At 58.9% G+C, this 25,072-nt stretch overlaps 1 protein-coding gene across 2 annotated transcripts; it reads left to right on the forward strand.

Moving 5' to 3' along the window:
* The first annotated feature begins 2,701 nt into the window (after nucleotides 1-2,701).
* On the forward strand, nucleotides 2,702-23,914 carry SREBF1 (sterol regulatory element binding transcription factor 1). Of its 2 annotated transcripts, none has more exons than XM_045293388.1 (19): nucleotides 2,702-2,821; nucleotides 16,017-16,457; nucleotides 16,736-16,923; nucleotides 17,004-17,141; nucleotides 17,276-17,497; nucleotides 18,713-18,827; nucleotides 19,010-19,221; nucleotides 19,419-19,617; nucleotides 19,747-19,925; nucleotides 20,230-20,491; nucleotides 20,570-20,736; nucleotides 20,834-21,002; nucleotides 21,656-21,764; nucleotides 21,999-22,108; nucleotides 22,216-22,348; nucleotides 22,455-22,620; nucleotides 22,982-23,182; nucleotides 23,278-23,386; nucleotides 23,618-23,914. In XM_045293388.1, exons 1-19 carry the CDS (start codon nucleotides 2,731-2,733, stop codon nucleotides 23,845-23,847), a joined length of 3,441 nt encoding a protein of 1,146 aa, XP_045149323.1. In that variant the 5' UTR covers nucleotides 2,702-2,730; the 3' UTR covers nucleotides 23,848-23,914. The 2 variants fall into 2 exon arrangements, with proteins under 2 accessions (XP_045149323.1, XP_045149324.1); XM_045293389.1 differs by lacking the exon at nucleotides 2,702-2,821 and adding an exon at nucleotides 13,453-13,536.
* Nucleotides 23,915-25,072: the final 1,158 nt, after the last annotated feature.

The raw sequence follows: 25,072 nt of genomic DNA on the forward strand, positions 1-25,072 counted from the left end.
GCCTGACGGGGACAGGGGCCAACCGCTAGCTGGTCCGCGTCCCTGGCTGTGTGTGCTCAGGCCCGCCCAGCCAGCAAGGGGCTTCGGATCTTTGGAAGGGACAAAACCCACAGGTGTCCCTGAAGTGCAGGGTCCCCAGCTCGGCTCTCCCGCACCTCCCTGTAAGCTTGGCCCTGCTTTGTAGCCACTCCCACCCCCACCCTCACCCCCAGTCTTGGACTGCTTCCTAGAGGGGCTTCGGACAGCCTGGTGTTTGGTCTGGGCTGCTGGGCTCCCCTTGACCTTGCCTCACCATTTGCTTCCCCCCCTAACTCCTGCAGTCACGGAATGTGTATTTATTGAGCCAGGCATTGCGCACATGTGGCCAACCCTTTTAAAGAACAGTTAGAGGGGTCTGCTCCGAGGGTGGCTGACTCCCGGGTGGCCTGCTGGCACTTTATCAATGAGAGGAACCTAGTCTTTCAACGCGCAGATGACAAACCGGCCTAGTGGCCTGAATCTAAAATGATCCTTCATGCTTCACGCAGCAACCCCACCCCCCTCCCTGGAAAGGGCTGTGTAAGTCTGGGGGGAAGTCAGGGGCTGCAAGGGAGTAGGGCAGAGGGGAAGTCTGTCTCGCGCCCGACAGAAGCTCATCCAGAGGATCCGGTCCAGTGACCTAAGCAGGGCCATTTGTGCAGGAGGTGGGGTTTGGTGATGACCGCCCACCACCACCCACCCCACCACCCCTCCCCATCATATGGCTCCTAGCCACCCCAGTTCTGGGTAATATTCCGTGACAGCCAATTCACTTTCACTTCCGGGAGGAGAAGAAAGAAAACTGCCCATCCAGGCCAAGCCTCTCTCAGCCTAGGCTCCCCACTAATTTTACTCTTACAGGGTGTGGCCAAACGGAATATCTCTGGCGTCTGAACAAGGGCAGCTTTGAGATTTCGTGACTCACCGAGGTCCAGGCGGACCTGGGCTCCAGACCCCTGGCAGTTTCCTTCACTGCCTGCCACCCAGGGTGCGTGTTTCTGCTTGTATACCTGCTGCAGGGGCAGAGAGCTGTCTGTCCCTTTTAGACTCTTCAATGTTACTGAAAAAACTCACTGCCATTGAGTCGACTCTGACTCATGACCTATAGAGCAAAGGGTAGAACTGCCCCCGTGGTTTCTCAGAACGTAAGTCTTTACGGAAGTAGAAAGCCTCCTTTTTCTCCAGAGGAGCCGCTGTTGTTTTCTCAGTGTGACCTGGCAGTGTGTGAATGTGTAAACACTGTTCATTAAGGAATGTTGGTCCTGGTTTCTATTTGAATGTACAGAGTTGGGATACCTCTCTTCCCACCTGTTACACCTGGTTCTGTCCCCAAGCCCCCGGTCCCAGTCCAGCTCTCTCTGCCGGCTGGGCTGCCTGCTGACATGGCTCCCAGGGCAAGAAGGTTCAGGGCTCAAGTTCAGTCTCTTCTTTGTGTTCTTAATCCTGGTCCTTCCCTGGAGAAGCACCCACTTTGAAGTCAGACAGCCCCAAGCCTCAGCTCTACTGTGGCTCACATGCAGCTGTGTGACTTTGGGTGGGTCGTGTCCCTCTGAGGCCACCCTTCCTGCAGTGGTTGGGGGCTGGGCTGGGTGACTATTGGTCACCTTGTCCATCTCCAGGCTCCCCCCCCCCTCCCACATCCCCAGAAACTTCTGCAGGAGGGCAGGCTGATCTTACAGGCAGCCACCCAGCCAGATTTTTTTTTTCCTCCCACTCCCCCAGCCAGATGATTGAAAGACATCACTAGGCCTGTTGGAGGATAGGAAACGGAGGCACAGATTGGTGGTGGCACACAGCAGGTCTGGGCAGAGCTCTAGCTCCACCGGGGTCCCTCTAGTTCTAAGTGCCAACATCAGGACTCCCTGCCCCAAGTCTAGAAACTTCTAGGATGGATCTTGTTATGGATCGGATTGTGTCCCCTCCTCCCCCAATTGTGTTGTGAATCCTCAGCTCTGTGCCTAGGACTGTAAGACCCTAAGGGTCTGGGTTGTCTCTGTTATGTTCATAAGGCAGGGTTAGTGTATAGGTTGCATCTTGAGTCCAGTTCTTTTTGCAATATAAAAGAAGTTAAACGAGCAAACGGGGCAGAGATGGGGACGGGAGATGGCCAGCCACAGGACGTCTGCTCAGGGCCAGGGGAGGAGGGAAGAGACGAAGCCCTGCTCCAGAAACGACACAGACAGCCTTCCCTCAGAGCCAGCACCCTGAATTCAGACTAGCCCTCTCCTAAACCTTAGCCCGGGGCCTCTTTGTGAAAGCCCTCTACGTGCGGTATTTTTGTTAGCGTAGCACCAGAAAACGAAAGCAGAGCTTGAGTCCTGGGGAGGACGCTCAGCCCCCACTTGCTGGGTACTGGAGAAACTGAGGCCCGGGAAGTGGTGGCAGGCCTGCCTGGACTCCTAGAAAATTGGTCCGAAGCTACGGTGGCGAGAAGCTGGATAAAGCGAGGGAGGGTGTCCTGGCCCGAAGAGGGGGAGGGGGCCGTGCCCGCGGCCCACAGGGCGCTCCCGCGGTGCCCAGAAGGGGCGTGGCCGTCGACCAGAGGGGCGTGGCCTCCGTTCTCAGCCCCGCCCCGCCGCTCCTGTCCCGCCGACCACCGACGGCCAGGCGGACCTAGCGTCCCGGGACTCCCTGCCGGCGTCCGCTGCCACGAAGGCCGGAGCGGGGCGCAGGCACTGGAGGCCGCGGGGTGCCCGGAGGAGGCGCTGCGACATGGACGAGCCGCCTTTCAACGAGGCGGCCTTGGAGCAGGCGCTGGCTGCGCCGTGCGAGCTGGACGCTGCGCTGTTGACCGACATCGAAGGTGAGCGGACCCGCGAGCGCGAGGCCGGGGCCACAGGACTGGCCGGGCAAACGCTTGGCACTGGACCGTGCGCGTCCCGGAGGGTCTGGGCGGCGCGTCTGGAGCTTCCGCGCTACGCCGAACCGCCCCGGCGTCGCGCAGTCTCCACGTTGGCCCGCGCTTGGGCTGCTCACACAGCTTGTGCGCCCAGGCGAAGTCCCGGTGAAGTCCCTGGCCGGGCTGGTCGCGGTGGGGGACCTGGCATCCGGAGTCGCCGGGTCCGCCCCGGCTCTGGCCGTGACGTCAGCGCGGGGTTACTCTTGGTCATTCCCTCCAGTCCGAGAGTTCAGCACGGCGCGGCGCTGGAGCGCAGGCGCGCGGCCGGCCCCGCCTCTCCTCTTGCGCCCCGCTTGCCAGCTTGGCTCCCCACGCTCTTGCAGCGAAGCCACGCAAACCCGCAAAGGGCTATTTACTTGCAGTTTGGGGCAGAGGTAAAGCCGTTAGAGGCAGTTTATCTGAAAGGAAGGGTTTGGGAGCCGAGGAATGACTGGATTGAGACTAACCAAAGCAACAGGTGCAGCCCTTGTGTGGTGGGGAAACTGAGGTCATGAGCCCAGGAGCAGCTTGGGGGACTAGACCCTCCCACAGCCTGGACGGGCGTGCCTGTGGGCTTGTGGCCTCCAGGGAGTGGACCACACAGTCTGAGACGGCTGCCCCAGCTTGCTACAGACTAGTCCAACCATTAGACACATATGCCTTACCAGCCTAGCCTCCCATGGAGCCTGTGGCCCAGAGCCCCTGATGGAGGGAGTTTTCCCAGGATGGCCTAGGTGCCTCAGACTTGGTAGGACAATATTCTGTGGAGTGAGAAACCCATCCCAGAATCCCTGAGCTCCCAGGGCCTGACTCCAGCCTTCAGCACGAGACCCTGAGTGCAGCCAGAGAGTCAGCACAGTCCATGGGCAAGTAGGAGCCCGCTTGCCCCTCTGGCAGACAGAAATCCACAGGGGAGGTGGGAGGGAAGTCAGTGCCTTCCTCAGGCCTTCCTCCTCAGCTCAGCTCTAGAACAGTGAGCTGGCCTGGTCCAAACATGAGCCGGCCCAACAGCACTCAGACCTTTGCTGTAGTCTCAGTGATGACACCCCAGGACCACTGGGCAGCTGGTACTTGGTGAGTGAGTGGAGGTTTGATCACACAGTTTATCTTTTCACGGTAGGAAACTTAAGATGCTCAGTGAGGAACGAGCAGAAACCCACCCCCCCCACACCCCCCGCCGGAGATGGCTCTAGTGATTATTCGGGAGGGTTATTTCCTTAGTGTGTATGTGTATCCAAGGGACTTCACAAAGTCCATGGGGAGATTCTGTCATCTTTTTTACTCCATTTTCCCATGAGCTTTTTGAAGTCCCCTCATAGTATTTGACGGCACACTCTTCAGCTACTGAAAAAAGAGCAAACTGGTCGTAGTGAGGCATAACTTATCACATGAATTACCTAATAATTTGCATGACATTTGAAGTGCAGTTCTGTGGTTTTTTTGGTCAATGTATGGCTGTGTGGCAGTCATACATGCTTGTATTGACCTCTCCCCTGTGTTCTCAATGGCCCCTGTTCCCAGGCCAGCACAAGACACGCAGCTTGGTAAGGAGAGGGCCCAGCATTCTCTGTGGGCTGATGGAACACTGATGGACATAGACTATGGTGCTTTCCCGGCATCATGACTGTCACCTATACGACGGAATTGTGCACCTCTAGGAGGGCTAACATGGTCCTTTGACGGTCTATTTGACCAGTCAGAAATAAATGAGAATGTGGTGTCAGTGGGTTCACACCAGAGTGGCTTACTCTGTTCCCTGTTGGCCTTGTGCACGCGGCCATCCCTGCAGGTGGCCATTGGGGCTGGTGGGCTTGCCTCTGAATGGTGCCCCACAGACACTGTGAGGTCATCCAGAGTCCTGTTGGAGCCTCAGTCAACTCCTAGGAGGGGGCTGCTGGGCCTGCCTTTGCAGAGGTCCAGAAGGAGAACAGGCCCAGGTCCCTCGAGAGGAAGGGGTGTGGACATGGGGGTGGAGTGGGGGGGAAGCATGTCAGGATGGAGAGCCAACAGGCAGCAGGGAGCCCAGATGTGTGTGTGGAGTCTGAGCAGGAATGTTTCTGCTGGCAGTTGCGGGGAGGACCCTAACAGGAACAGGTGTCTTTATTAGGCATGGACTGTACGTCAGGTCTGTGCTGTTCCCTTTTGAACTCTCCCAACAAGCCCAAGTAGGTGGGTGATAGTCTTCATCTGACTGAAACAAGCCTGGAAGCACAGAGAGGTGACCTGCCCAGGGTCACACAGCTTAGCCCCCGTGTTGCTAAGACTGGGTGGGGAGCGGGGCAAGGAATGGAGCAAGAAAGCAGGGAGATGGCCCCTTGGGCTCTACTGGAGCCTTCGGGTGGGCAAAGGGCCCATGCCAAAGGGCCAGCTGCCTCCTCCTTTCTGCCCTGAGTGCGATCTGACGCATGAGAATTGGGACTGGCCTGGGGAATACTCTGCTGTGTGCCTGTCCCTGTGGGCCAGGGCACTGCCCTGCTCAGTCCCCTCTGGGCCTCCTCCTGTGCTTCGGCCCCAAGAGGCAGCCATGTGTCTGGGATTATAATTAATATCATATAATCACCGTTATTACCTTCTGAGGAGGGAACTAGCTGGCTGTTCACAGACTTGTTCGTGCAGAAGAGGCGGCTGCACACAGCTCAGGGTGACTGGGAAAGGGGCCTCAACATCCCTGTGGGGGCTGGCCTGACCAAGGGGTGCAGTCTGAGGGGGACTCCAAAGTCTTAATGGTACAGCGCCTGGGCCTGGCGCACCTCCACTCTGTCCTTGTCTGCTCCTCCCTGGTGGCTGGCTGCCACTCTCTGACTAGTGTGGCTCCGCCATTAAGCCTTCCTGTATCCTCCTCCCTGCTCCCCTTCCTCTCTCCCAGCCAAGGGGTCCCTCCCAAAGTGCCTAAACCACCCCTAACTGGGGAGACTTCCCCTCTGGAGGCCCAGGCCAGCCCCGATGGAGAGGACCCAGGGGGCTCTGTACTACCCACCCCTCTCCCCGGGACATCTGTGTCTCTAGACCTACCTGTCTACCCACACCAAGAGCGGCACTCAGCATTTTCAGGAAAACCAGTTCTGGCCCTGTTATTGCCCAAAGGCACAACTCTGGTGTGCCCCTCCCCAGCCCCCAAACCGTTACAGCCTGAGTGCTCCCCAGACACCACCCTCCTGTGGCGGTGGCCTCAAGTCCTGCATGCTTTTGCCAAGCCTGCCCCTCCCATGGCCTTCCCCCTGGTCAAAGCCTGCCCCTCAGGTCCTCCCGTGCCTGGCCAGGCCATGCCCAGCGCCCCTCAGGCCTATGCCTAGCTTATACACAGGCTTCCCCCGCCGCTGCCCCTGTCTGACCTCGCTCAGGGGGCAGAACACTCCTCCTGCATGGGTGTCTGGGATGCATCTCCCAGGAAAGGTACCCTGCCTCTCTGAGCTTCAGGGGCCTCTGAGCCCCTGTGGTCTAGCGTGAATGCCCCTGAGGAGACCAGGGTGGGGAGGAGGTTGGCAGGTCGCTGGCTGGGAATGACCTCAGCCAAACACAAACGTCAGTAGCTACCTGGTCAGCTCCAGGCAGGGGTCACAACTGGACAGAGGCCTGGGACTTGGACTTTGCCCTGCGGGCATATATGGCCCCATAGTAATTGCCAGGGGAGGTGTCCCCAGCCTCGCTCCTGCCAGTCACAGACCCTGCTGGATATGCTCTCTGACCCCAAGAACAGTGTTCTTGGGACACACAGTGTTCAAGACCCAAGTCAGAGCAGGCTCCCCATAGTGGTGGGAGGGACCGGGAAGCCGGAGTGCTTAAGTGGGCTCCTGGCAAGATCACCTGGAGGGGAGACTGACCAGGCTGGTGGGAGGTGGTGCAGGTCCTAAAGAATTGGTGGCGTGGAGAGGCCTACCCTAAGTTGGACCCTGCTTCCATCACTGCCCCAGCTGACCTCCCAGCCGACCTCCCAGCTCCTCCCAGCCCCCTGCCCCAAAGCAGGTTAGCTTCTAGTCATGGGTGACACTTTGGGCTGCTATCCACGAAGTCAGCGGTTCAAAATCACCCGCTGCTCCTCGGGAGAAAGACAAGGATTTCTACTCTCATAAAAAATTACAGTCCTCGGCAAGCCACAGGGGCAGTGCTGCCCTGTCCCATAGGGTCACTATGAGTTGGAATTGCCTCGATAGCAGTTGAGTTGAGAGAGGGTAAAGACTGTGCTGAGGCACCTGGCTGCGGGGAGGGGGCGGGTGGGGGTGGGGGGGCTGCACACAGAATGCTCCCAAACAGCTGTGGAAATGCACCTGATAGCACCTTTGAAGCTGGCAGGCTGAGCAAAGCAAATACAAGTGATAAAGCCCAGGTGTTATCAATGAGGACACAATCAATGGAAATGAGGACACTCTGCCAAGTGTGTGTGTGTGGGGTGGGTGGGGGTGTTAAGGTGACCAGATTTTAACATTGGTAAAGTGGGACACCAACACCATTGATAAAACTCATATCCTGGTGAAATAGCCACATGGCAGCCGAAAACCGTATGCCCTAGCTTGTCATGCATTCTTTCCAAAAATCGGGACTTTTTTAAACCGCTGCGGGACGTGGGACAAATTGTTAAAAATCAGGCTGTCCCGCCAAAAGCGGGACGTCTGGTCATCTTAGGGGAGGGGGCTCTGCTTTATCAGAGAGTGGTCCGGCTTGCTCCAAATCAGCCTCCGGCCTGTGGGCCAACATGCCCACTGCCAGCTCAAAGCCCAGGAGGGGCATAGTCGGTACAGAGTGGACAGTACCGCCGGCTCCAATAAGAATGCTCACTGCCATCGAGTTGATTCTGACTCACAGTGACCCTACAGAACAGGGTAGACCTGCCCCTGTGGGTTTCCCAGGCCGAAATTCTTTACGGATAAGAAAGCTTCATCTTTCTCCTGTGGAGTGACTGGTAGTTTCGAACTGCTGACCTTGAGGTTAGCAACCTGTGTCAGACTGGGTTGACTAGGGAAACAAAATCCAGGATGCTCATATATGTATAAGAAAGAGCTTTATATTAAGGAGTAATTGTATATTAAGAAAACATCCCAGCCCAATCCAGATCAAGTCCGTAAGTCGGATATTAGCCGATAAGTCCCATCCTAGTTATGTTCGTCAGGATCGACCACAGAACCAAATCCAGGGAGACAGACATGCATATGTGTGTAAGAGAGAACTTTATATCAAAGAGCAATTATACATTAATAAAACACCCCATCCCAGTCCAGATAAAGCCCCTAAATCCGATATTACCCCATTTGTCAATTCTAGTCCTTAAATTCCTTTTTAGACTCACGCAGCCATGCAATGATGCTGAATGCAGGAAGATCACAGGCCAGTGGGTGGAAAGTCTTATGGATCCAGTGGTGGTGGAAGGAACTCAATGCTGATGTGGATTTCACCCATTTTGACCTTCTGTTGGCCATTTTCATTAAGCAGCATGGTCTCTCAGAAATTCAAGGGGCTATTTCTACCCCTGAGCTCAAAATAGACATTAATCACATTCATTTTTGCCATTTCCAATAAAAATAACTAACCAAAGACAACAATCAAGGAAAATAATCAAAAGTTTAACTTCTATGTTCTTGCCAGAAAATAGCCCAGTAAACCGCATGACCATATCTGACCTCAGGCTAGCCAAAGAAGAAACACTACCACGAGGCAGAGGTCAAACAAGCATCCACTCTCCATCTTCATGATGTGTTTCTCTAGTACCCCACTCCAGGTACCATACTGTGGTAGTCCGGGGACTAGAGAAACAAATCCAGAGGCACTCATATACCATATATACTTGAGTATAAGCCAACCCGAGGATCAGCGGAGGCACCTCATTTTACCACAAAAACGATTAAAAACGTGCTGAAAAACTCGGCTTATACTCGAGTATATATGTTATGTATAAAAAAGAGTTTTATATAAAAGCGCAATCATATATTAAGAAAACATCCCAGTGTAACTTAGGACAAAACTATAATAAGTTGTGAATTATGAAGGGTTCATGAGGGAGGGGAAGTGGGGAGGGAGGGGGAAAACGAGCAACTGATATTAAGGGCTGAGGTGGAGGGCAAATATTTTGAGAATGATGAGGGCAGCGAATGTACATATGTGCTTGACACAATGGATGTATGTATGGATTGTGATGAGAATTGTATGAGCCCCCAATAAAATAATTTTTAAAAAAACCATCCCAGCCCAGGTCAAGTCCCTAAGTCCGATATTAGCCCATATGTCTGATACCAGTCTATAATTTCCTCTTGTGACTCACACAACATATGTAATGACGCCAAATGCAGGAAGATCACAGGCCAATGGGTGAAACGTTTTGTGGGTACAGTGGTGGTGGAAGCATCTCAGTGCTGGTGTGGGTCTCCATGTGGCTCCTCCAGCTCCAAGACTCTGGTTCCATCAGGGGTCTCCATGTGGCTTGTCACCAGGAAGACAAGAGTGTCTGTCTGTATCTGGCCTCCAGTCACTATTTATCTCCATTGCGCCTCCAAATGAGGTCATCAAGGTGCAACCTGATTGACAAGCTAGACTCCACCCCTTCGCAAGATAACAGGAGATTATGTAACTGCCACACTGGTCCATAAATTTCTCTTCAGACTCATGCAGCACATACAATGATGAAAAAAGAAGAAAGATCACAGGCTGGTGGGTGCAAAGTCTTGTGGATCCAGTGGCCGTGGAAGCATCTCCAGGGCTCTCTCACGTCTCAGCATGGCTCCACATGGCTTATCAACAGGAAGACAAGGCAGAGAGAGAAAGAAAGTTCCCAGAACCCTCCTATTGAGACAGCCACGCCCACAAGGAGGCATCATCTGACCGTGAACTGATTGACAGGCTAGAATCCACCCCTACACTTATTTATCAAGTAGACACGAAGTTATGTAACTACCACACACTCCAATGAGTAATGACCGCAGGATATTTGTGCAGCAGAAGACTATCCACAATAGCCCCTCTGCTCCACACCCCAAGTCTTGCATGTGAGCCCTGTGTCACACCTGAGCCAGGATGTCTGATGGGCCCTGGTCCACAGATGTCATGCTTGCTCACAGGCTAGGTCTCTCTCCAAGGGCAGAGCTTCCCGGGACAGTTAGGAGTCTGTGAGAAGGTGGCATCGGAGTTTGCCAGGTGGATGGAGGGCAGGGGGAGGGGAGAACTGGGGCGGGTGCAGAGCACCATTAAGCACACATAGGAAAGTGAGGCTCAGGGAGAGCTGCAGCAGGGACGCCCACGACCAGAGTCCAACCAGTGTGGTGGTGGCAGAGGCTTGTGCCCCTGGTCTCCTGTGCCACCCCTCATACAGGCTTTGGCCTTCGAGTCACGGCCTTTGATCTGGGGAGACAGATGGGACAGAGCCGGCCCCGGGGCAGTGATCTGCAGGCTTCTGGGAGAGGCAGGGCTTCGCTTCCTCAGCTACACAGGTTGGTTGAGGTGGGCGGCATGGTGACAGCAGGGGTGGGTTGAGTAAGATCAGGCAGGGAGTGAAGAAAGTGGGCGTGAGTCTGCAGACCTGGACCTCAGCTTGGCATCGTGGGACCTTGGGCTCGTGGCTTTCTTCCGAGCCCTAATTTCCTCATCCTTCAGAGGGCTCATGCCCAGCCCATTCCTGGAAGAACCAGCAGGAACCTGCTTCCCAGCCTCCAGGGGGGCAGCTGGAAGGCACAAAGGGCAGCCGTAAGCATCCTTGACCAGCTAGGGACACAAGAACCTGCCAACCTGAATTACTGAAGAAGCAGCTGGGATGGAACAGTGCCCACCTGCATCTGTGGACCCCAAGGCGCCTGTCCCATCCCCACCCTGTATCAGCGCACCTAGTTTGGTGAGCTTGTGAGCGAGTCCACAAGTGACTGTCTAAGTGCTCCTGCTGCCCTGGTGCTGCCCAGGCGCACTGTGTATCCAGGCTGTGCAGCCCTGTGGTCGGCATCGTTTGCACGAGGCGGTTCAAAAATCCTCCAGGCCCGTACCCTGATGTCCTCAGCCAGGTCTGTTCCCACCCCAGGGCCTTTGCACCTGCTACTCTCTCTGCCCAGAAGGCTCTTCTTCCCACTCTGGATCCCTCCCTCAGTTCATTCAGGCACCACTCAGGTGTCATCTCCCCAGAGAGCCCAGCCTGGCCCTCTTTTCCCCTGCCACATGGTCTCACCACACACACTCTCAGTTTCTCCACTGTACTCACGATTGGTTACCTGTAGCTGTGTTAGCCTGTATGTTCACACACGGTTGGTCTTCCTTGCTGGAGCATGAGCGCATTGCAGGAAGTTCTAGAGCAGTTCAACTGTTTCCCCAGCACCCAGAGAGTCAGTCGACTGTGAACCAGGCCCAGTAGGGCCAGGCAAGGCGGTGAGCTCCTTATCCTAGGAGGTAGTCAACCAAACGTTTGCAATTCAAAGCCTGTAACCAGTTGGGCTAATGACCTCGGGGCCCCAGATCCCAATCAGCCTCCAGGGCTCTTGGACAGTCAGAGCTGGGCCCCTTGGAGATCTTGGCAGCCGGCCCTCTCGTGTCCTTTGGCCTTACAGAACAAATCTGCCCTGAATCGGTGGGCACGGAATCAACAGGAATTAAAGGCTGCCTGTGTCTGCCTCCAGAGGGCGGATGGAAGGGGTGGGGGGGGCATGGAGGGAGAAGGAGCCTAGGTTCAGGTTTCAGTTGGACCCTGATAGAATCAGGGCAGGACAGAGAGGAGTAGGGGGGTGATCTGGACTTCACCCACCTGGGAGCGGGTGGAGGAAGGCCAGGTCTGTGCCTCCCTGTGTTCCTGAAGTGGAGAGATAGGTGCTTTTGAATCCTTGCCTCCTCTGGCCTGAGAGGGACCATTTTGGGGACTTGCCTTCATGCCGGGGACTGGAGCTGTGGGTGACATAAGGGAGGCACTCCCTGACACTTGTCACTCAGGCACCTCTTGGCCTCACTCCTCTTCTGGACCTGCTAACCCCCTTCAGAAACCAATTCCCTGTCAAGGGCTTGAGGTATGTCACCAAGGGTCCAGGCAGTCCCGGACTGCCTTGGCACTCCCAAACCATCTGCCTTGCCCTGCTGGGAGGAACAGTGTGTTTTATAAACTTGCTACTCTAGAGCCCCCACCTCCCACACCAGTGGGTGGAGGCTTAGGGAGTAGAACGACCTGCCCAGGGCCCCCCCCACAAGTCAGGAGAGAGGCTGGCCCAGCCCTGTGTGTGGCCCCAGACTCCACCTCTGGGGGGAAGCTGGGGGTGTGACTCTCCGGTTTCCACTCTGTTCAGCCCTGGCACCCAGCTTGCCCTGTAGAAGTTGGCCGAAGATCTGGCCCCTAGAGGGAGTGGGATGGGAGCCCAATTTTGGTGAAGGGAGATAGGAGCAGGGAGGCAGCTGCCCCTCCACCAGCCACCTGGGTGCTTCGGGGCCCCTAGCCTCTTCCTAGCAGCAGCTTCTCCCCGTCGCACCTCTGGGAGTGTGAGAGAGAGGGAAGAAAGAAGAGAGGGAGAGGAGAGAGACTGCTGCCTGATGAAAGGCCTGCAGGGTGACCCCTGGGAGTAGGCCATTAATAAGAGTTTGGAGGGGTTGGGGAGGATCCCAGCTCCTGGGAAAGGGAGGGCTAGGAGCTAGGAGGGGGAAAGGGCTTCTACAAGAGGAGATTAATTGGAGCTAGAAGGGACTCCAGCCTCCTGCCTCACCTGCCTGCCTGCCCAGTGCTACAAAACCCCTAGGGCACAGCAGGGGCTGGGGCTGGGGCTGGGCTGCCTATCTGGCACTGGCCTCTGCTGTGTCTAACCTTTACTTCATACACAAGGAGGCAGGTCTAGGCACCCCACAAAGGGGCACAAGAGACTGCCACCTTAGGGTTGATCCCAGCCCCCCAAAGCTCTAGGGGCCTCCCATCCTGTCTGAGGGCCTTGCTGAGTCGGGATACTAGGGTTTGAGGGTTTCCTGGTGGGCTGGGGGTGTGTCTTTCCACCCTGTAGTCGGGGGTTTCATCTGTGTCCCTTGTGAAGTTGGGTGACCCCGGAGTGAGGGGATACCATGGCAGCCACTAGCAGGCAGCCCCAGGCCTTGTCGAATGAACGCGCTGCCACCCTATCTTCCTTACTTCTCCCGTTCGCTGCCTGGGGTGGGTGGGGATGGGGGTGTGTAGGGGTTGGGATGCCCCATTTTCTGCAGGAGTAAACCGAGGCTTGGCGCAATTGAGACTGTACCCCACGCTAGGGAATCCGTGATCTCCTGCATGGGTCTCCCCTGCTCTGACCCCCAAGCCCGCGCGTACGCAAGCTACTGTTCTGAGCGGGAAGGCCGGGTGGGGGGGGGGGGCCGGACCCTGGAGAGCCTTGACCGTCAGTAACCCCCGGGAAGGCGGGGCGCCGAGCGGGTCGGTCGCCGGTGCCCAAGAGTAACCCCGGCCCCATTCAGAGCGGTGAAGAAACCCGAGCCGGGCTGCCGTCGGGGGGCGGGGCCCGCAGGGAGGCGGGGGCGGGGCGCTGATTGGCCACGCTTGCTCACCCCACGGGCGGCCCGCGGCTCGGGGGCGTGGCTCGGCAGGGTTCCGCGGGCTTTAAAGCCTTAGACGCACTGACAGGTGGAGTTGGCCCCGCAGGGAGGTGGGGCAGGGCTGGCCGCCTGGATGCCCCGCGGGGGGCGCGGGCTGAGCCGCGGAGCCATGGACTGCACCTTTGAAGGTATTTCATGGAGGACCCCTGCCTTTGTTACAGCCCCACTTGCGCTGCGGGGTGCTATCCTGGTTCCCACGGTGGGGCTAAGGACCTGAGCAGGCAGGAGCCCCTGGAGGAGGACGCAGGACCTGGCTGGAAGGGGGGGTGGGGGTAGGGCTTATGGACCATTCGTCAGTTCCCTCTATCTGGCCCAGGGAGAAGGTTGGTATAGAGACCTGCTGCGACATAGGGTTTTCCCCAAAACTTTGCTCCCCTGGAGTGAAGAGTTCAGGATAGGGGACCAGGGAGCCATGTGTGTGGGGACCTGTTTGCCAGCCCTACTTTAGGAGTTTCTCACCCACTAGTTGGGCTCTGGAGTCAGTCTAAATTTCTCTCGGGCCTCAGTTCCCCAGTTCTTTCTGGCTCTTGTGGACTGGTGGGGCTGGCTGGGGAATTGGGTGGGAGAGTCCTGCAGTTGGAAGCACTTCTGACCTGTGTGATCTTGGAGGCTGAGGAGGGTTTGAATGTGCGGATCCCGGGGGGCTGAGCCTGGCACCCCTGAAGCATTGGCAAAGGCTTTTAGGGACACCTGCTGGAACACCTGTTAGAGGGCTGGGATCAGGCAACCAGCACCTACTCCAAGAAGTGTCCTCAGGCAAGGTAGCTAGCTGCCCAGCAGGGTCAGATTACTTCTGCTTACAGATGGAGAAACTGAGGCCCTGGGTGGAAAAGGGGCAGTTGGCGCCAGCTCTGCTTTGAGCCAGAGGGTGGCCAGGGCTGAAAGCCCAAGCCAGCGATCAGGGAGGCTGGGGAGGGGCTCCTGGGTTGAGGGCCCTGCAGAAATCCCTTCGACCCAGTGGGTGGATGTCCCGAGTGGGTTAGAGGGAGCTGGACTGAGCCTACCAGACGCTGGCTGCCAGCTGGGGCAGAGGGCTGTGGCCAGGCTGGGGTGCAGGGCATGGGGGGTGGGAGGGCAAGCCAGAAGAAGGGGAAGGGAAGGAGAGACTGTACTCCTTTGGATGGGAGGAACACGGGAGACCTGTCCCTCAGGGCCTGGGCTTGTGCCTGGAGCACACAGAGTCCCAGCCAGCTTCGTGACTGGAAGCTAGCTTGGCCCAGAGCCTCCCTCTGCTCCCCTGAGGAAGGGGCTGTTGACTGCAGCTTGGTCCCTGGCTTCTGGAGGGGTGGTGCAGGGGCAGAAGGCTTAGCACTTTATAGACTGGGCCAATCCCCCTGTGGGTTCTTACTGCTCATGGTTGTTGAGCTGGTCTCTGTAAGTGATGGTCCCACTGCCTGCTCAGAGCCTCCAGTCAGAAGGATGAGGGCCAGCCCTGGCCTCCATTTGTGGAGCCTGTCTGTAAAATGGGCTGAGTCATACACCCTTTTACATATTCTTGTCTTGGCCAAACTTCCCGTGCAGAAAGGCAAGAGATGTCCTAGCTTGGAGGTCAGGTCCCTTTTGGGGGACTGAGCAGCTGCCATTCCTTCGTGGGGACCCTGCACTGCCCTGGGTAGAGTGGGGTGCAGCCCCATTGTAAACTGGAGGGGGGTTGCTCACCCCCTTCACAGCTGTCTCAAATACTGTGCCCAGAGGACCTTGCTGGGTGGCGTTGAAAGAAAGGACCGGGAGTGGGCCTGTCCCATCTGTCCAAAGAGTCTTCATCTTGTCCCCAGCTGCTGAAGGCTCCCATTAGCCTCCCTTGGGCTGAGGACAGATGTCACTTAGCCTAGGGCTCTCCCTGCTGGCAGCCCTGCCCTGCACCCATTTTACAGATTAAGATACTAAGTCTAAGGGTGGGGCCAGGGCAAGGCTGTACCTGAGCCTTTGAACCTCCTATGACCTGAGCTGGGTGGGCATTCTCTATCTTCCCAGAGGTGGTTGAGAGGTAACAATGAAGAACAGAGTGGGAGAGAGGCTGACTGGAGGGGCTTGCAGGCTCCTGGGCAAAGACTTGAGGGCCAGTTAGGGGTCCACTGTGTAAGACCCCTATGAGTACACGCTCCAAGGTGAACGTTGTCTAATGTCTGCTTCCTGAGGGCACTGTCCACGTCAGGCTACACGACCTCTCCAGCTCCCCAGAAACCTCCCTGGCTCTGTGGAGCAGACATTGCCTGTTCTGTTCACAGCTAATGGGCACTTGGTGGATGATGCCGGGTGGGTGGGTGGGAGCTGTGGAAAGGGTGTCTGCAGGCGTTCAGACAAACTCAAGGTGGTAAAAGCTTCGGCCCTCCAGTGCCCCCATCCTGGCTGCATGACAGGGAGGAGAGGGAGCCTCAGGGAGCCAGAGTCCCCCAGGAGGCGCCAGCCTCCTCAAGTTGACGCACCTGAGGGACCTGGCCTCCTGCCAGTGCCCAAGAAACTGGCACAGGAGCGTAGGCTTGCTAGTGTGGGTTGCCAGGCCCAAGGCGGTGGCTGTGTGTACAAGCGCATGCACCTGGAGAGTGCAAGTACGTGCTTCTTGTCGGAGGCCGGCCCACTGGCTCACACACCCCTTCTTCTTCCACAGACATGCTGCAGCTCATCAACAACCAGGAGAGCGACTTCCCAGGCCTCTTCGATGCCCCTTATGCAGGGGACGGGGCCCCGAGCACCGAGCTGCACAGCGCTGATGCCACTTCCCCAGGCAGCCTGTCCCCGCCCCCTGCCATGCTGGGCTCCCCCCTAGAAGGCCTCCTGGGAGATTCCAAGGCCACAGCTCCCCTGCCCCTGTCCCCTCCCCAGACCACACCTACCCCATTGAAGGTGTATCCATCTCTGCCCCCCTTCTCCCCTGGACCTGGGATTAAGGAGGAGCCTGTGCCACTGAGCATCCTGCAGCCTCCTGCCCCGCAGGCCCTGCCAGGTGCCCTGCTGGTCCAGAGCTTCCAGGGTCCGACCCTGGCCCCACCACTGGGCAGCTCTGCCTCTGGGCTGGGCTACTCCAGCCCTGCTTCAGGCTTCTCTCCAGGTATGCGGGATGGGACAGGAGGGCAGGGTCTGCAGGGCTGTGGGGAAGGGTCTTGCCTCTGCTGCTGTCTCCTGTTAGGAGCGGAACTGCAGGACAGTTGGCCTTTGGGTAAGCGTGGACTCCTGGTCAGGGCTGCCCTTCCAAAGCTGCCACAGCCCCAGGCAGGAGATGCAGACAGAGAGACCGAGGTCCAGGGCCACCTGGTGATGGGGGCCTGAGGGCAGGCAGAAGGTGGGCTCAGGCAGCCCGTGCCTCCAGATCCACCGTTCTCTCTGCAGGCACCCCTTCAGCCAGTGCCCAGCAGCTACTGACTGGCCAGCCACAGGCTTCCCTGCCAGGGGGCCCATCTGGCTCCTTGCATACCCAGGTCCAGGGCGCAGCTCCCCAGCAGCTGCTGGCAGCCACAGCTGCCCCCCAAGCATCTCCTAGAACGGCTACTGTGGCCTCTCAGATCCAGCAGGTCCCGGTGAGCAGGTCTGGCCTGGAGTTGGAGTGGGGGCCTGTGCCTGTCCCTGGCATGCCTCACAGCCCGCCTCCCACCCCCAGGTCCTGCTCCAGCCGCACTTCATCAAGGCAGACTCACTGCTCCTGACAACCATGAAAACGGACGTGGGAGCCACTGTGAAGTCAGCGGGGATCCCCTCTCTGACCCCTGCTACTGCCATGCAGACAGGGCCCCTGCAGGTGGGCAGCATGGCAGGGTGGAGGAGCATGGGGTGTGCAAGTGCTCGTGCACACACCTACACACACCCATGTGCTCACCACACAGAAACATACACACACTCACACACCCTGCTCATTGGTATCGGTGCTTGCAGACCCTGGTGAGCGGAGGGACCATCCTGGCCACAGTGCCGCTGGTGGTGGACGCGGACAAGCTGCCCATCAACCGGCTAGCAGCCAGTAGCAGGGTCCCTGGTGCGACCCAGAGCCGTGGTGAGAAGCGCACGGCCCACAACGCCATTGAAAAGCGCTACCGTTCTTCCATCAATGACAAGATCGTGGAGCTCAAGGACCTGGTGGTGGGCACCGAGGCAAAGGTGCGGGTGAGGGCCTGGCAGGGGGTCAGCCAGGTGACCAGGGTGGGGTGAGGGGTAGAGAAGCAGGGGAGAACCCAAGACAGATGAGGTTTGGGGGCTCAGTGCCTCTGGGAGGACTCCTGCCTGTGTGCTGGGGGTTATTCGAGGCAGACACACCCTGCCCAGTGTTAGAACACCAGACGGGCATGGGCAGGGAAAAGGGCCTGAGAAAGTGGCAGGTCTGAATCGGAGGGGTGAGGACAGTGGTCAAGAAAGGCCTCAGTGACCTTGAAGGTGAGGATTGCTCGCAGGGTTGCCGCTCGTGCATGCACCAGTCTGTCCCAAATGAAAGGCACTTAGATCTCCACCATCAATATGGCTGCAGACAGCTCTCAGCCATACACCTGTCTTGGTCTTGTCAGGGCACCTTAAGAAAATGGGTCCAATCAAAACGGTGGCTTTGAAGGGGATCTGTTGGGTCAGTTGGCTTCCAGGCAGAGGTCAGCTCAGAGGATTCCTGTGGTGACGGTCTGGGATTGCCAAGAGTCGTCACGGTAGGTTTTCTTAAAGGACAAGAACAGGGCTTATTATAGAGAAGCTTTAGGACACTTGGAAGCAGCCGGCTAAGGAAAAGGCCACCCCAATGGCCCTGCTCCTTTCTGAAGGCAGCACGGCTGTCCGTCCAGGCTTTGACCAGAAACCTTCCCCTCCACCGGCCACCCTGCCACTGCCTTGTCAGATCTCTTTTTGGGGCCCAAACTCACAGAACGCCCCACAACAGCAGACTTGAGTCCCTGGAGGAGTTCCCAAGCAGTCCTTCACAAAGACCCACTGAGGATCCCAGACCACTGCGGGAGGGGAGGAGGCTGCCTTCGGAGAGCTCCCTGGAGGATTCCTCCAGAGGAAACAGCTACACGTTTTGACACCTCGTTGAATAAAGGTTTTGTCGTGCTCTGTACACAAGGTCGCTGTGAGTCGGGAGCGACTCAGTAGCGCCCGGCAGAGGCAGCAGCAGCACGATGTGGTAGCAATCCCTTAGGCTTGCCCTTGTGTTGCGCAATAGCATGGGGTGGGAGAAGCAAGTGTTTTCCTAATAGCCGCTAGCCAAGTGAGCACTGTTCTAAGCATTGTTCATGCTCTTCTGCCACCAGGGAGGTTGGTATGACTAGGGGAGAGGCTGTGGAAGGAGAGCAAAGGCCCTGAGGCAGCCCCTCCTCCTGCCCTTCCCTCCTGCAGCTGAATAAATCGGCTGTCTTGCGCAAGGCCATCGACTACATCCGCTTCCTACAACTTAGCAACCGGAAACTCAAGCAGGAGAATCTGAGTCTGCGGACCACTGTCCACAAGAGCAGTGAGTCCTGGCCCTGCTCCCAGCTCAGCCCCTCGCTGCCACTATTATGACCTCTGCCCCAGCTTCCAGCTAGCGCTACCCCCCCCCAGTCAACTAGGGCCTTGAGCTGATACAGGTGGGGGTGGGGTGGGCCTGGGATGGGATCGGCCCCGACCCCAGACCTGCTCTTCACTGGACTACAGATTCTCTGAAGGACCTGGTGGCCCCCTGTGGTGGCGGGGCTAGCACAGAAGTGCCCATGGAGGGCACGAAGCCGGATGTGGTGGATGTACTGACTCCACCCCCCTCGGATGCTGGCTCGCCCTCCCAGAGCAGCCCCCTGCCCCTGGGTGGCAGGGGTAGTGGTGGTGGCAGCGACTCGGAGCCTGACAGCTTCATCTTGGAGGACAGCCAGGTTGGATCCTGTGGTGTGGTCCCCTCCCCTCCCCAAGCAATCCCTCTGGGAAGAAGTGCTGGGTCACCCAGATGCCCTGACCTGACCCTTCCCCCCCCCCCGCCCGCCCACTTCACAGATGTCCTAATGCCCCTCTCCAGCCCTTTCTCAGAGACCACTCACACTATCCTTTCCTGCTTTGTTCCCTCATCTCCCAGGGGAAGCCTCTGCTGTCACCCCCCTGCAGCCGAGGCCTGCTGGACCGTACCCGACTGGCCCTGTGTGCCTTCGTCTTTTTCTGTTTGTCCTACAACCCCTTGGCCTCCCTGCTAGGTGGGTGGGGCCTCCCTGGCCCCCCGGATGCCACCAGTGTCTACCATGGCCCTGGGCGCAACATGCTGGGCGCTGAGGGCAGAGGTAGGGAACAGCTTGCCTAGACATCTTGCAGGGAGAGGTGGGCACTCTCGGGGGACAGTTCCAGGCCAGCGGGCTTGGGGCTTTGCATTCCCCAGGAGCCAGCCCCACAGCTCTGCCCTCTGCCCCCAGACAGCCACAGCTGGGCCCAGTGGCTGCTGCCGCTGCTCGTGTGGCTGATGGATGGGCTGCTGGTGGTGGGCTCCTTGGCCTTGCTCTTCATCTACGGGGAGCCAGTCACACGGCCACATTCCCGAGCCGCCGTGCACTTCTGGAGGCATCGCAGGCAGGCCGACCTGGACCTGGCTCGGGTGAGGGCGGGCGGGCGGAGGAAGCAGGTGGGGGGGTGGGGGGCCCAGGTGCCACCGGGTTCTCAGCATGGGGTGGGGGGACAGTCATCTCTTGTCCTCTCCCCTTTGTGCACACCAGCAGCCTGCCCCATTCTCCTCATTCTGGCCAGCCCCTCAGACCCCCTGGGGCCTCATGGGTCCCACCCAGTGCTGCTGAGTGAGCTGGGGCAAGCCCAGCATGCCAGGGCCTTGAGGAGGGTGAGGCGGGGGGCATGGCTTCGGTGCTCCAGCCCGTCACCCTCACCTTGCATTCCTCTCCCTTTAGGGGGACTTTGCCCAGGCTGCCCAGCAGCTGTGGCGAGCCCTTTGGGTGCTGGGCCGACCCCTCCCCACCTCCCACCTGGACCTGGCTTGTAGCCTGCTCTGGAACGTCACCCGCCACCTCCTGCAGCACCTCTGGGTGGGCCGCTGGCTGGCCAGCCGGGCAGGGGGTCTGCAGAAGGATAGCTCCTTACAGGCGGATGCCCGGGCTAGTGCCCGGGATGCTGCCCTGGCCTACCACCAACTCCACCAGCTGCACACCGTGGGTACGGCTGGCTGTGGAGGGGGAGAGGGGCTGCCCTGCCCTGCCTCCCGCCTGGGCTCAGGGCCCTGTCTCTTCCCAGGGAAGTTCAATGGTGGGCACCTTGCTGCCATCAACTTAGCGCTGGGTGCCCTGAACCTGGCCGAGTGCGCGGGTGACACGGTGGCCGTGGAAACGCTGGCAGAGATCTATGTGGCAGCTGCTCTGAGGGTCAAGACCAGCCTTCCTCGAACCTTCCACTTCCTGACTGTGAGTGTGGGGGTGGGGGTCTCCCTGGTGAGCTGTTCCAGTGGGTGGTGGGCCGCAGGGCCTGGGGCCCACATCACAGCTGGCTCCTCCTCCACAGCGCTTCTTCCTGAGCAGCGCGCGGCAGGCCTGCCTGGCCCAGAGTGGCTCAGTGCCTCTTGCCATGCCGTGGCTCTGCCATCCTGCGGGCCACCGCTTCTTTGTGGACGGAGAGTGGGCTGTGCAGAGTGCCCCAAGGGAGAGTCTGTACAGCTCGGCTGGGAGCCCAGGTGCATCTTCATTCCCGTCCCTCACCCCCTGTCCTTGCCTGAGTCCTAAGCCTCCTTCTCCCTCACCCCCATATCTGTCCCTCATTCCCACAACTTACCTCCCTTTTGTCCCCCTCCCTTCTGCCTTCCCCCATTCCTCACTCTCATTCCTGTTCCTGCCCCTCAGTCCTGCCCCTTGTCCTTATCACCTTTCCCAACCCTGTGCCCTTCCCTGTCCCTTGATCCCTGTTTCTTGCCCTGTCCTTCGTCGACAAGCCTTGTCCCTGCCCCTTGTTCCTTACACCCATCCCTGGTCCCTAGCCCCACCTCTGTCCCCCCACCCCAACCAAACCCTGGTCTCTGAGGGATGCCGTCCATCTCTACCGCCTGGCTGTGACTATAGGCTGGCAGGAAGGGAAGGCCAGCTGGGTACTGCAGAAGCAAGCCCTGGCTGGCATGTGTCGATTTGGAAAGTGGTCTTAGGAAGCACTGAGTGGCGTGAGGAAGTGAGACAGGGATGGGGCGCCGACAGACTAGACAGCTGCTGGGGAGGAAGGACCTGCCATGCTGTGGCACTTTGTACCCAGGCCAAGCGGCCTGCGTGCCTAGGAGGTGTGGAGCCAAAGTGGACACCAGGGGTCTGCCCCACCCTCACCTGTCTTCTCCACCTCCAGTGGACCCCCTGGCCCAGGTGACTCAGCTATTCCGTGAACATCTTCTGGAGCAAGCCCTGAGCAGTGTGGCCCAGCCCAGTGCTGGCCCCAGTTCAACTGAAGGAGACCAGTGAGTCCCCTGCCCTCACCCTTCCACCTGGGCTCAGAGTAGCTGTGTGCAGGGACCTGTGTAGGCGGTCCAGCTCTGGCCACTGCCCACTTGTTGTGTATCCTCATCTGTGGTCTCTGCTTCTCTCTGTGCCTCAGTTTCCCCACCAGCAGGCAGAAGGTGGGAGTGGGGGTGGGAGAGGGGAGGAGGAGGTCCCTGACACCTATTCTCATGGCCAGCCCTCTCCTGCCACAGGGAGTTCTCCGATGCCCTCGGGTACCTGCAGCTGCTCAACAGCTGCTCCGACACTGCAGGGCCTCTTGCCTCCAGCTGCCCAGGCGGAGGCCCCAGCGAGGCCAGTCCTGGTGAGCATGCCTGCTCAGCCCTAGCCCCACCCCTCACCGTGTTGCTGAGAGCCCAGTGGGCTTGGCCAGTGTGAGGCCTCCTCTCAAAGCCCCTCCCTCCTCCACAGGCACTGACCCGGTGGCCAAGTGGTGGGCGTCACTAGTGGCTGTGGCGATCCATTGGCTGCGGCGGGATGTGGAGGCGGCTGAGCAGCTGTGCCCACTGGTGGAGCGCCTGCCCCAGGCTCTGCAGGAGGCCGAGTGAGCACTGCCCACTCTCCTTGGGCACCTGACCTGGGCTGGGGGTGGGGGTGTTCCCTGCCATGCTGGGGCCCAGCCTGACCATCCCTCCTCTCCTGGCCCACAGGAGAGCCCTCCCCAAGGCAGCCCTTCATGCCTTCAAGGCTGCCCGCGCCTTGCTGGGTCGCAGCAAGGTAGAGTCTGTGCCGGCCAGCTTGGCCTTCTGTGAGAAGGCCAGCGGGCACTTGCGGGACAGCCTGGCCTCCATGCCCACTGGCAGCTCCATCGACAAGGTGAGGGTAGGGCTGGGGTCCTGGCCTTTCCAGGATTAATCCAAGCTGAATAGGACCCGGGTTCTGGCGGACCTTATATTTTGGCTAAAGCTTGGCCCATAGGTTCAGATGGGCAGGGTGGCTGCTGCTGGCTTCAGTGTCCTCGTCAACACCCTCCCCACCCCACCTCCGCCGCCCCTGGGGACACAGGTGGCACCCTGGGGCCTGGAGAGGCGGGTGGCCCCGAGGTGCATTGCGGTTGCATTGCACGTGTGTGCGCCAGGTGCAGTGCTTCGGCAGTGCAGCCCGGGGCCAGCCCCTGGCGCCGAGTCCCCGCCCACTGTGCGCTGGGCGGCTGCCTGACCCTGCCCACCCCTCGCAGGCCGTGCTGCTGCTCCTGTGCGACCTGCTCCTGGTGGCACGCACGTGCCTGTGGCGACAGCAGCAGACCTCGGGGCCTGGGCAGGCCTCCCAGGGGCTCGGCAGCGGGCCCCAGGCCTCGGCCCTGGAGCTGCGTGGCTTCCAGCAGGACCTGAGCAGCCTGCGCAGACTGGCACAGAGCTTCCGGCCGGCCATGCGGCGCGTGAGTGCTGGGCCCTTCCCTGCGCGTGGAGGTGGGACGAGGCGGAGGTCAGGACTGCAGCCAAGTCCTGACTGCCCCCGCGCCTGCCTGCTCAGGTGTTCCTGCACGAGGCCACCGCCCGGCTGATGGCAGGGGCCAGCCCCACCCGGACCCACCAGCTCCTGGACCGCAGTCTGAGGCGGAGGGCCGGCCTGGGCGGCAAAGGTGAGCGGTGCTGCGAGGAAGGGGTGGGGGCTCCCCCGGGAGGTCTCCCGAAGATTATCCATGGGACGCACAGCTGCCCACGTGTAAGGGGACCGCACAGACCTTGGGGGCCCAAGTCGACCCCCTCAGGGTGGTACCTGGTGGCGTCAGATCTTACTGGGTGGGGGCGGGCCCTAGACCCTCGCGGAGGCCAGCGTCTTGGCCCCGCCCTGGAGCAGCCCTTGTGCGCAGGCTCAGCGGCAGAGCTGGAGCCCAGGCCCACGAGACGGGAGCACGCCGAGGCCTTGCTGTTGGCTTCGTGCTACCTGCCGCCCGGCTTCCTGTCGGCGCCCGGGCAGCGCGTGGGCATGCTCGCCGAGGCCGCGCGCACGCTGGAGAAGCTGGGTGACCGCCGGCTGCTACACGATTGCCAGCAGATGCTCCTGCGCCTGGGCGGCGGCACCACCGTCACCTCCAGCTAGACCGTGCTGGCACCCAACCCAGGCTGCACTGTGTCCGGAGGGACGTGTGGGGGTGGGGGTGGGGATCATCATCTCCGGGCTCTCGCCCCCACCGCGCCGGTACTGGCAAGCGGCAGTAGGAAAGTGCTGACCTCTGGCGGCCACTCCTGGGATTGCAGTGGCCGAGGGCAGGGAGCCACCATTCCACCCCTCCACCCCCCAAGGGTTGCCAATCACTGGAGAGCTCTTTCCAGTCTAGAGGGAAGCAGCTGCCCACCAGCAGTGCTCCCAGCCCCCTCAGGGGCCTGCCCACAGCGGCTCACTGCTGCTCTGTCCTCTGCAGACTTTATTTTCATAGGCTGAGAAGTTTTGTACAAATAAAACATGAAATTATTCATAACTTGCGTTTGGGGGTGTGCTTCAGCTGACAGGCATGCTGGTCAGGGGGCGGCCTTTGGGCCATCGCTTCCCCTGGCAGAGGCATCCCATGTTCTGGATCTCCCCAGAATATATGTGACCTCCAGTTGGCCTGGCGCCGAAGGCCCCATCTTTGGGCATGATCGGCTCCACACTAAAGGCCTTGGTAGTCTCGGCGGTCTCTGCTCACCTAGCGACAGCCCGATCAGCTGTGGGCAGCAGGGTGAGGTGGGCTTTGTGTCCGGGGGGGTTGCCCGAGCCAAGAGCTCCAACCTGGGCCTCCCTGTATGTCTCGGTGCCATCTTGCCTGCCCCCCCGCCCCCATGCCTCCACTCACACTGTGTGTAGTACCACCATCCCAATGGGACAGGAGGCCGCCTGTGAGGGTGCCCCCCAAACCCTTCCCGCTGCCCCCCACTTCAAGCTGGCCCCTCTCCCAGTGGGGCTGTGATCAGAAGCCACCGCTGCAGGCTGCAGACTTCCAAAACAATCGTCGTATCTTTATTGACTTCTTTTTTTTTTCTGAATGCAATGACTGGTTTTTTTGTTTTTTTTTTTACTCTTAAGGAAAATAAACATCTTTTAGAAACAGCTCGATACACACAATCTTCAGTGTGAAGCAATATACTAATAAGAACACTAGTCGTCTTAACATTTACAGTCTTCATATATATTATATATATGTATATGTATACATATATATACACTATATAACGAGGCCAGATATAATACACACGTTTACCATTTTACAGTCATATATACAAGAAGTCGCTAGGGCGGCCTGTCTGGGAGCTGCATCAGGCCTATCGAAGCATGGACAGAACTGAGG

Source organism: Echinops telfairi, unplaced genomic scaffold, assembly GCF_000313985.2.
Source record: "Echinops telfairi isolate 266 unplaced genomic scaffold, ASM31398v2 ScPeMD7_2010;HRSCAF=2546, whole genome shotgun sequence".
In the NCBI taxonomy this organism is placed as follows: Eukaryota; Metazoa; Chordata; class Mammalia; order Afrosoricida; family Tenrecidae; genus Echinops; species Echinops telfairi.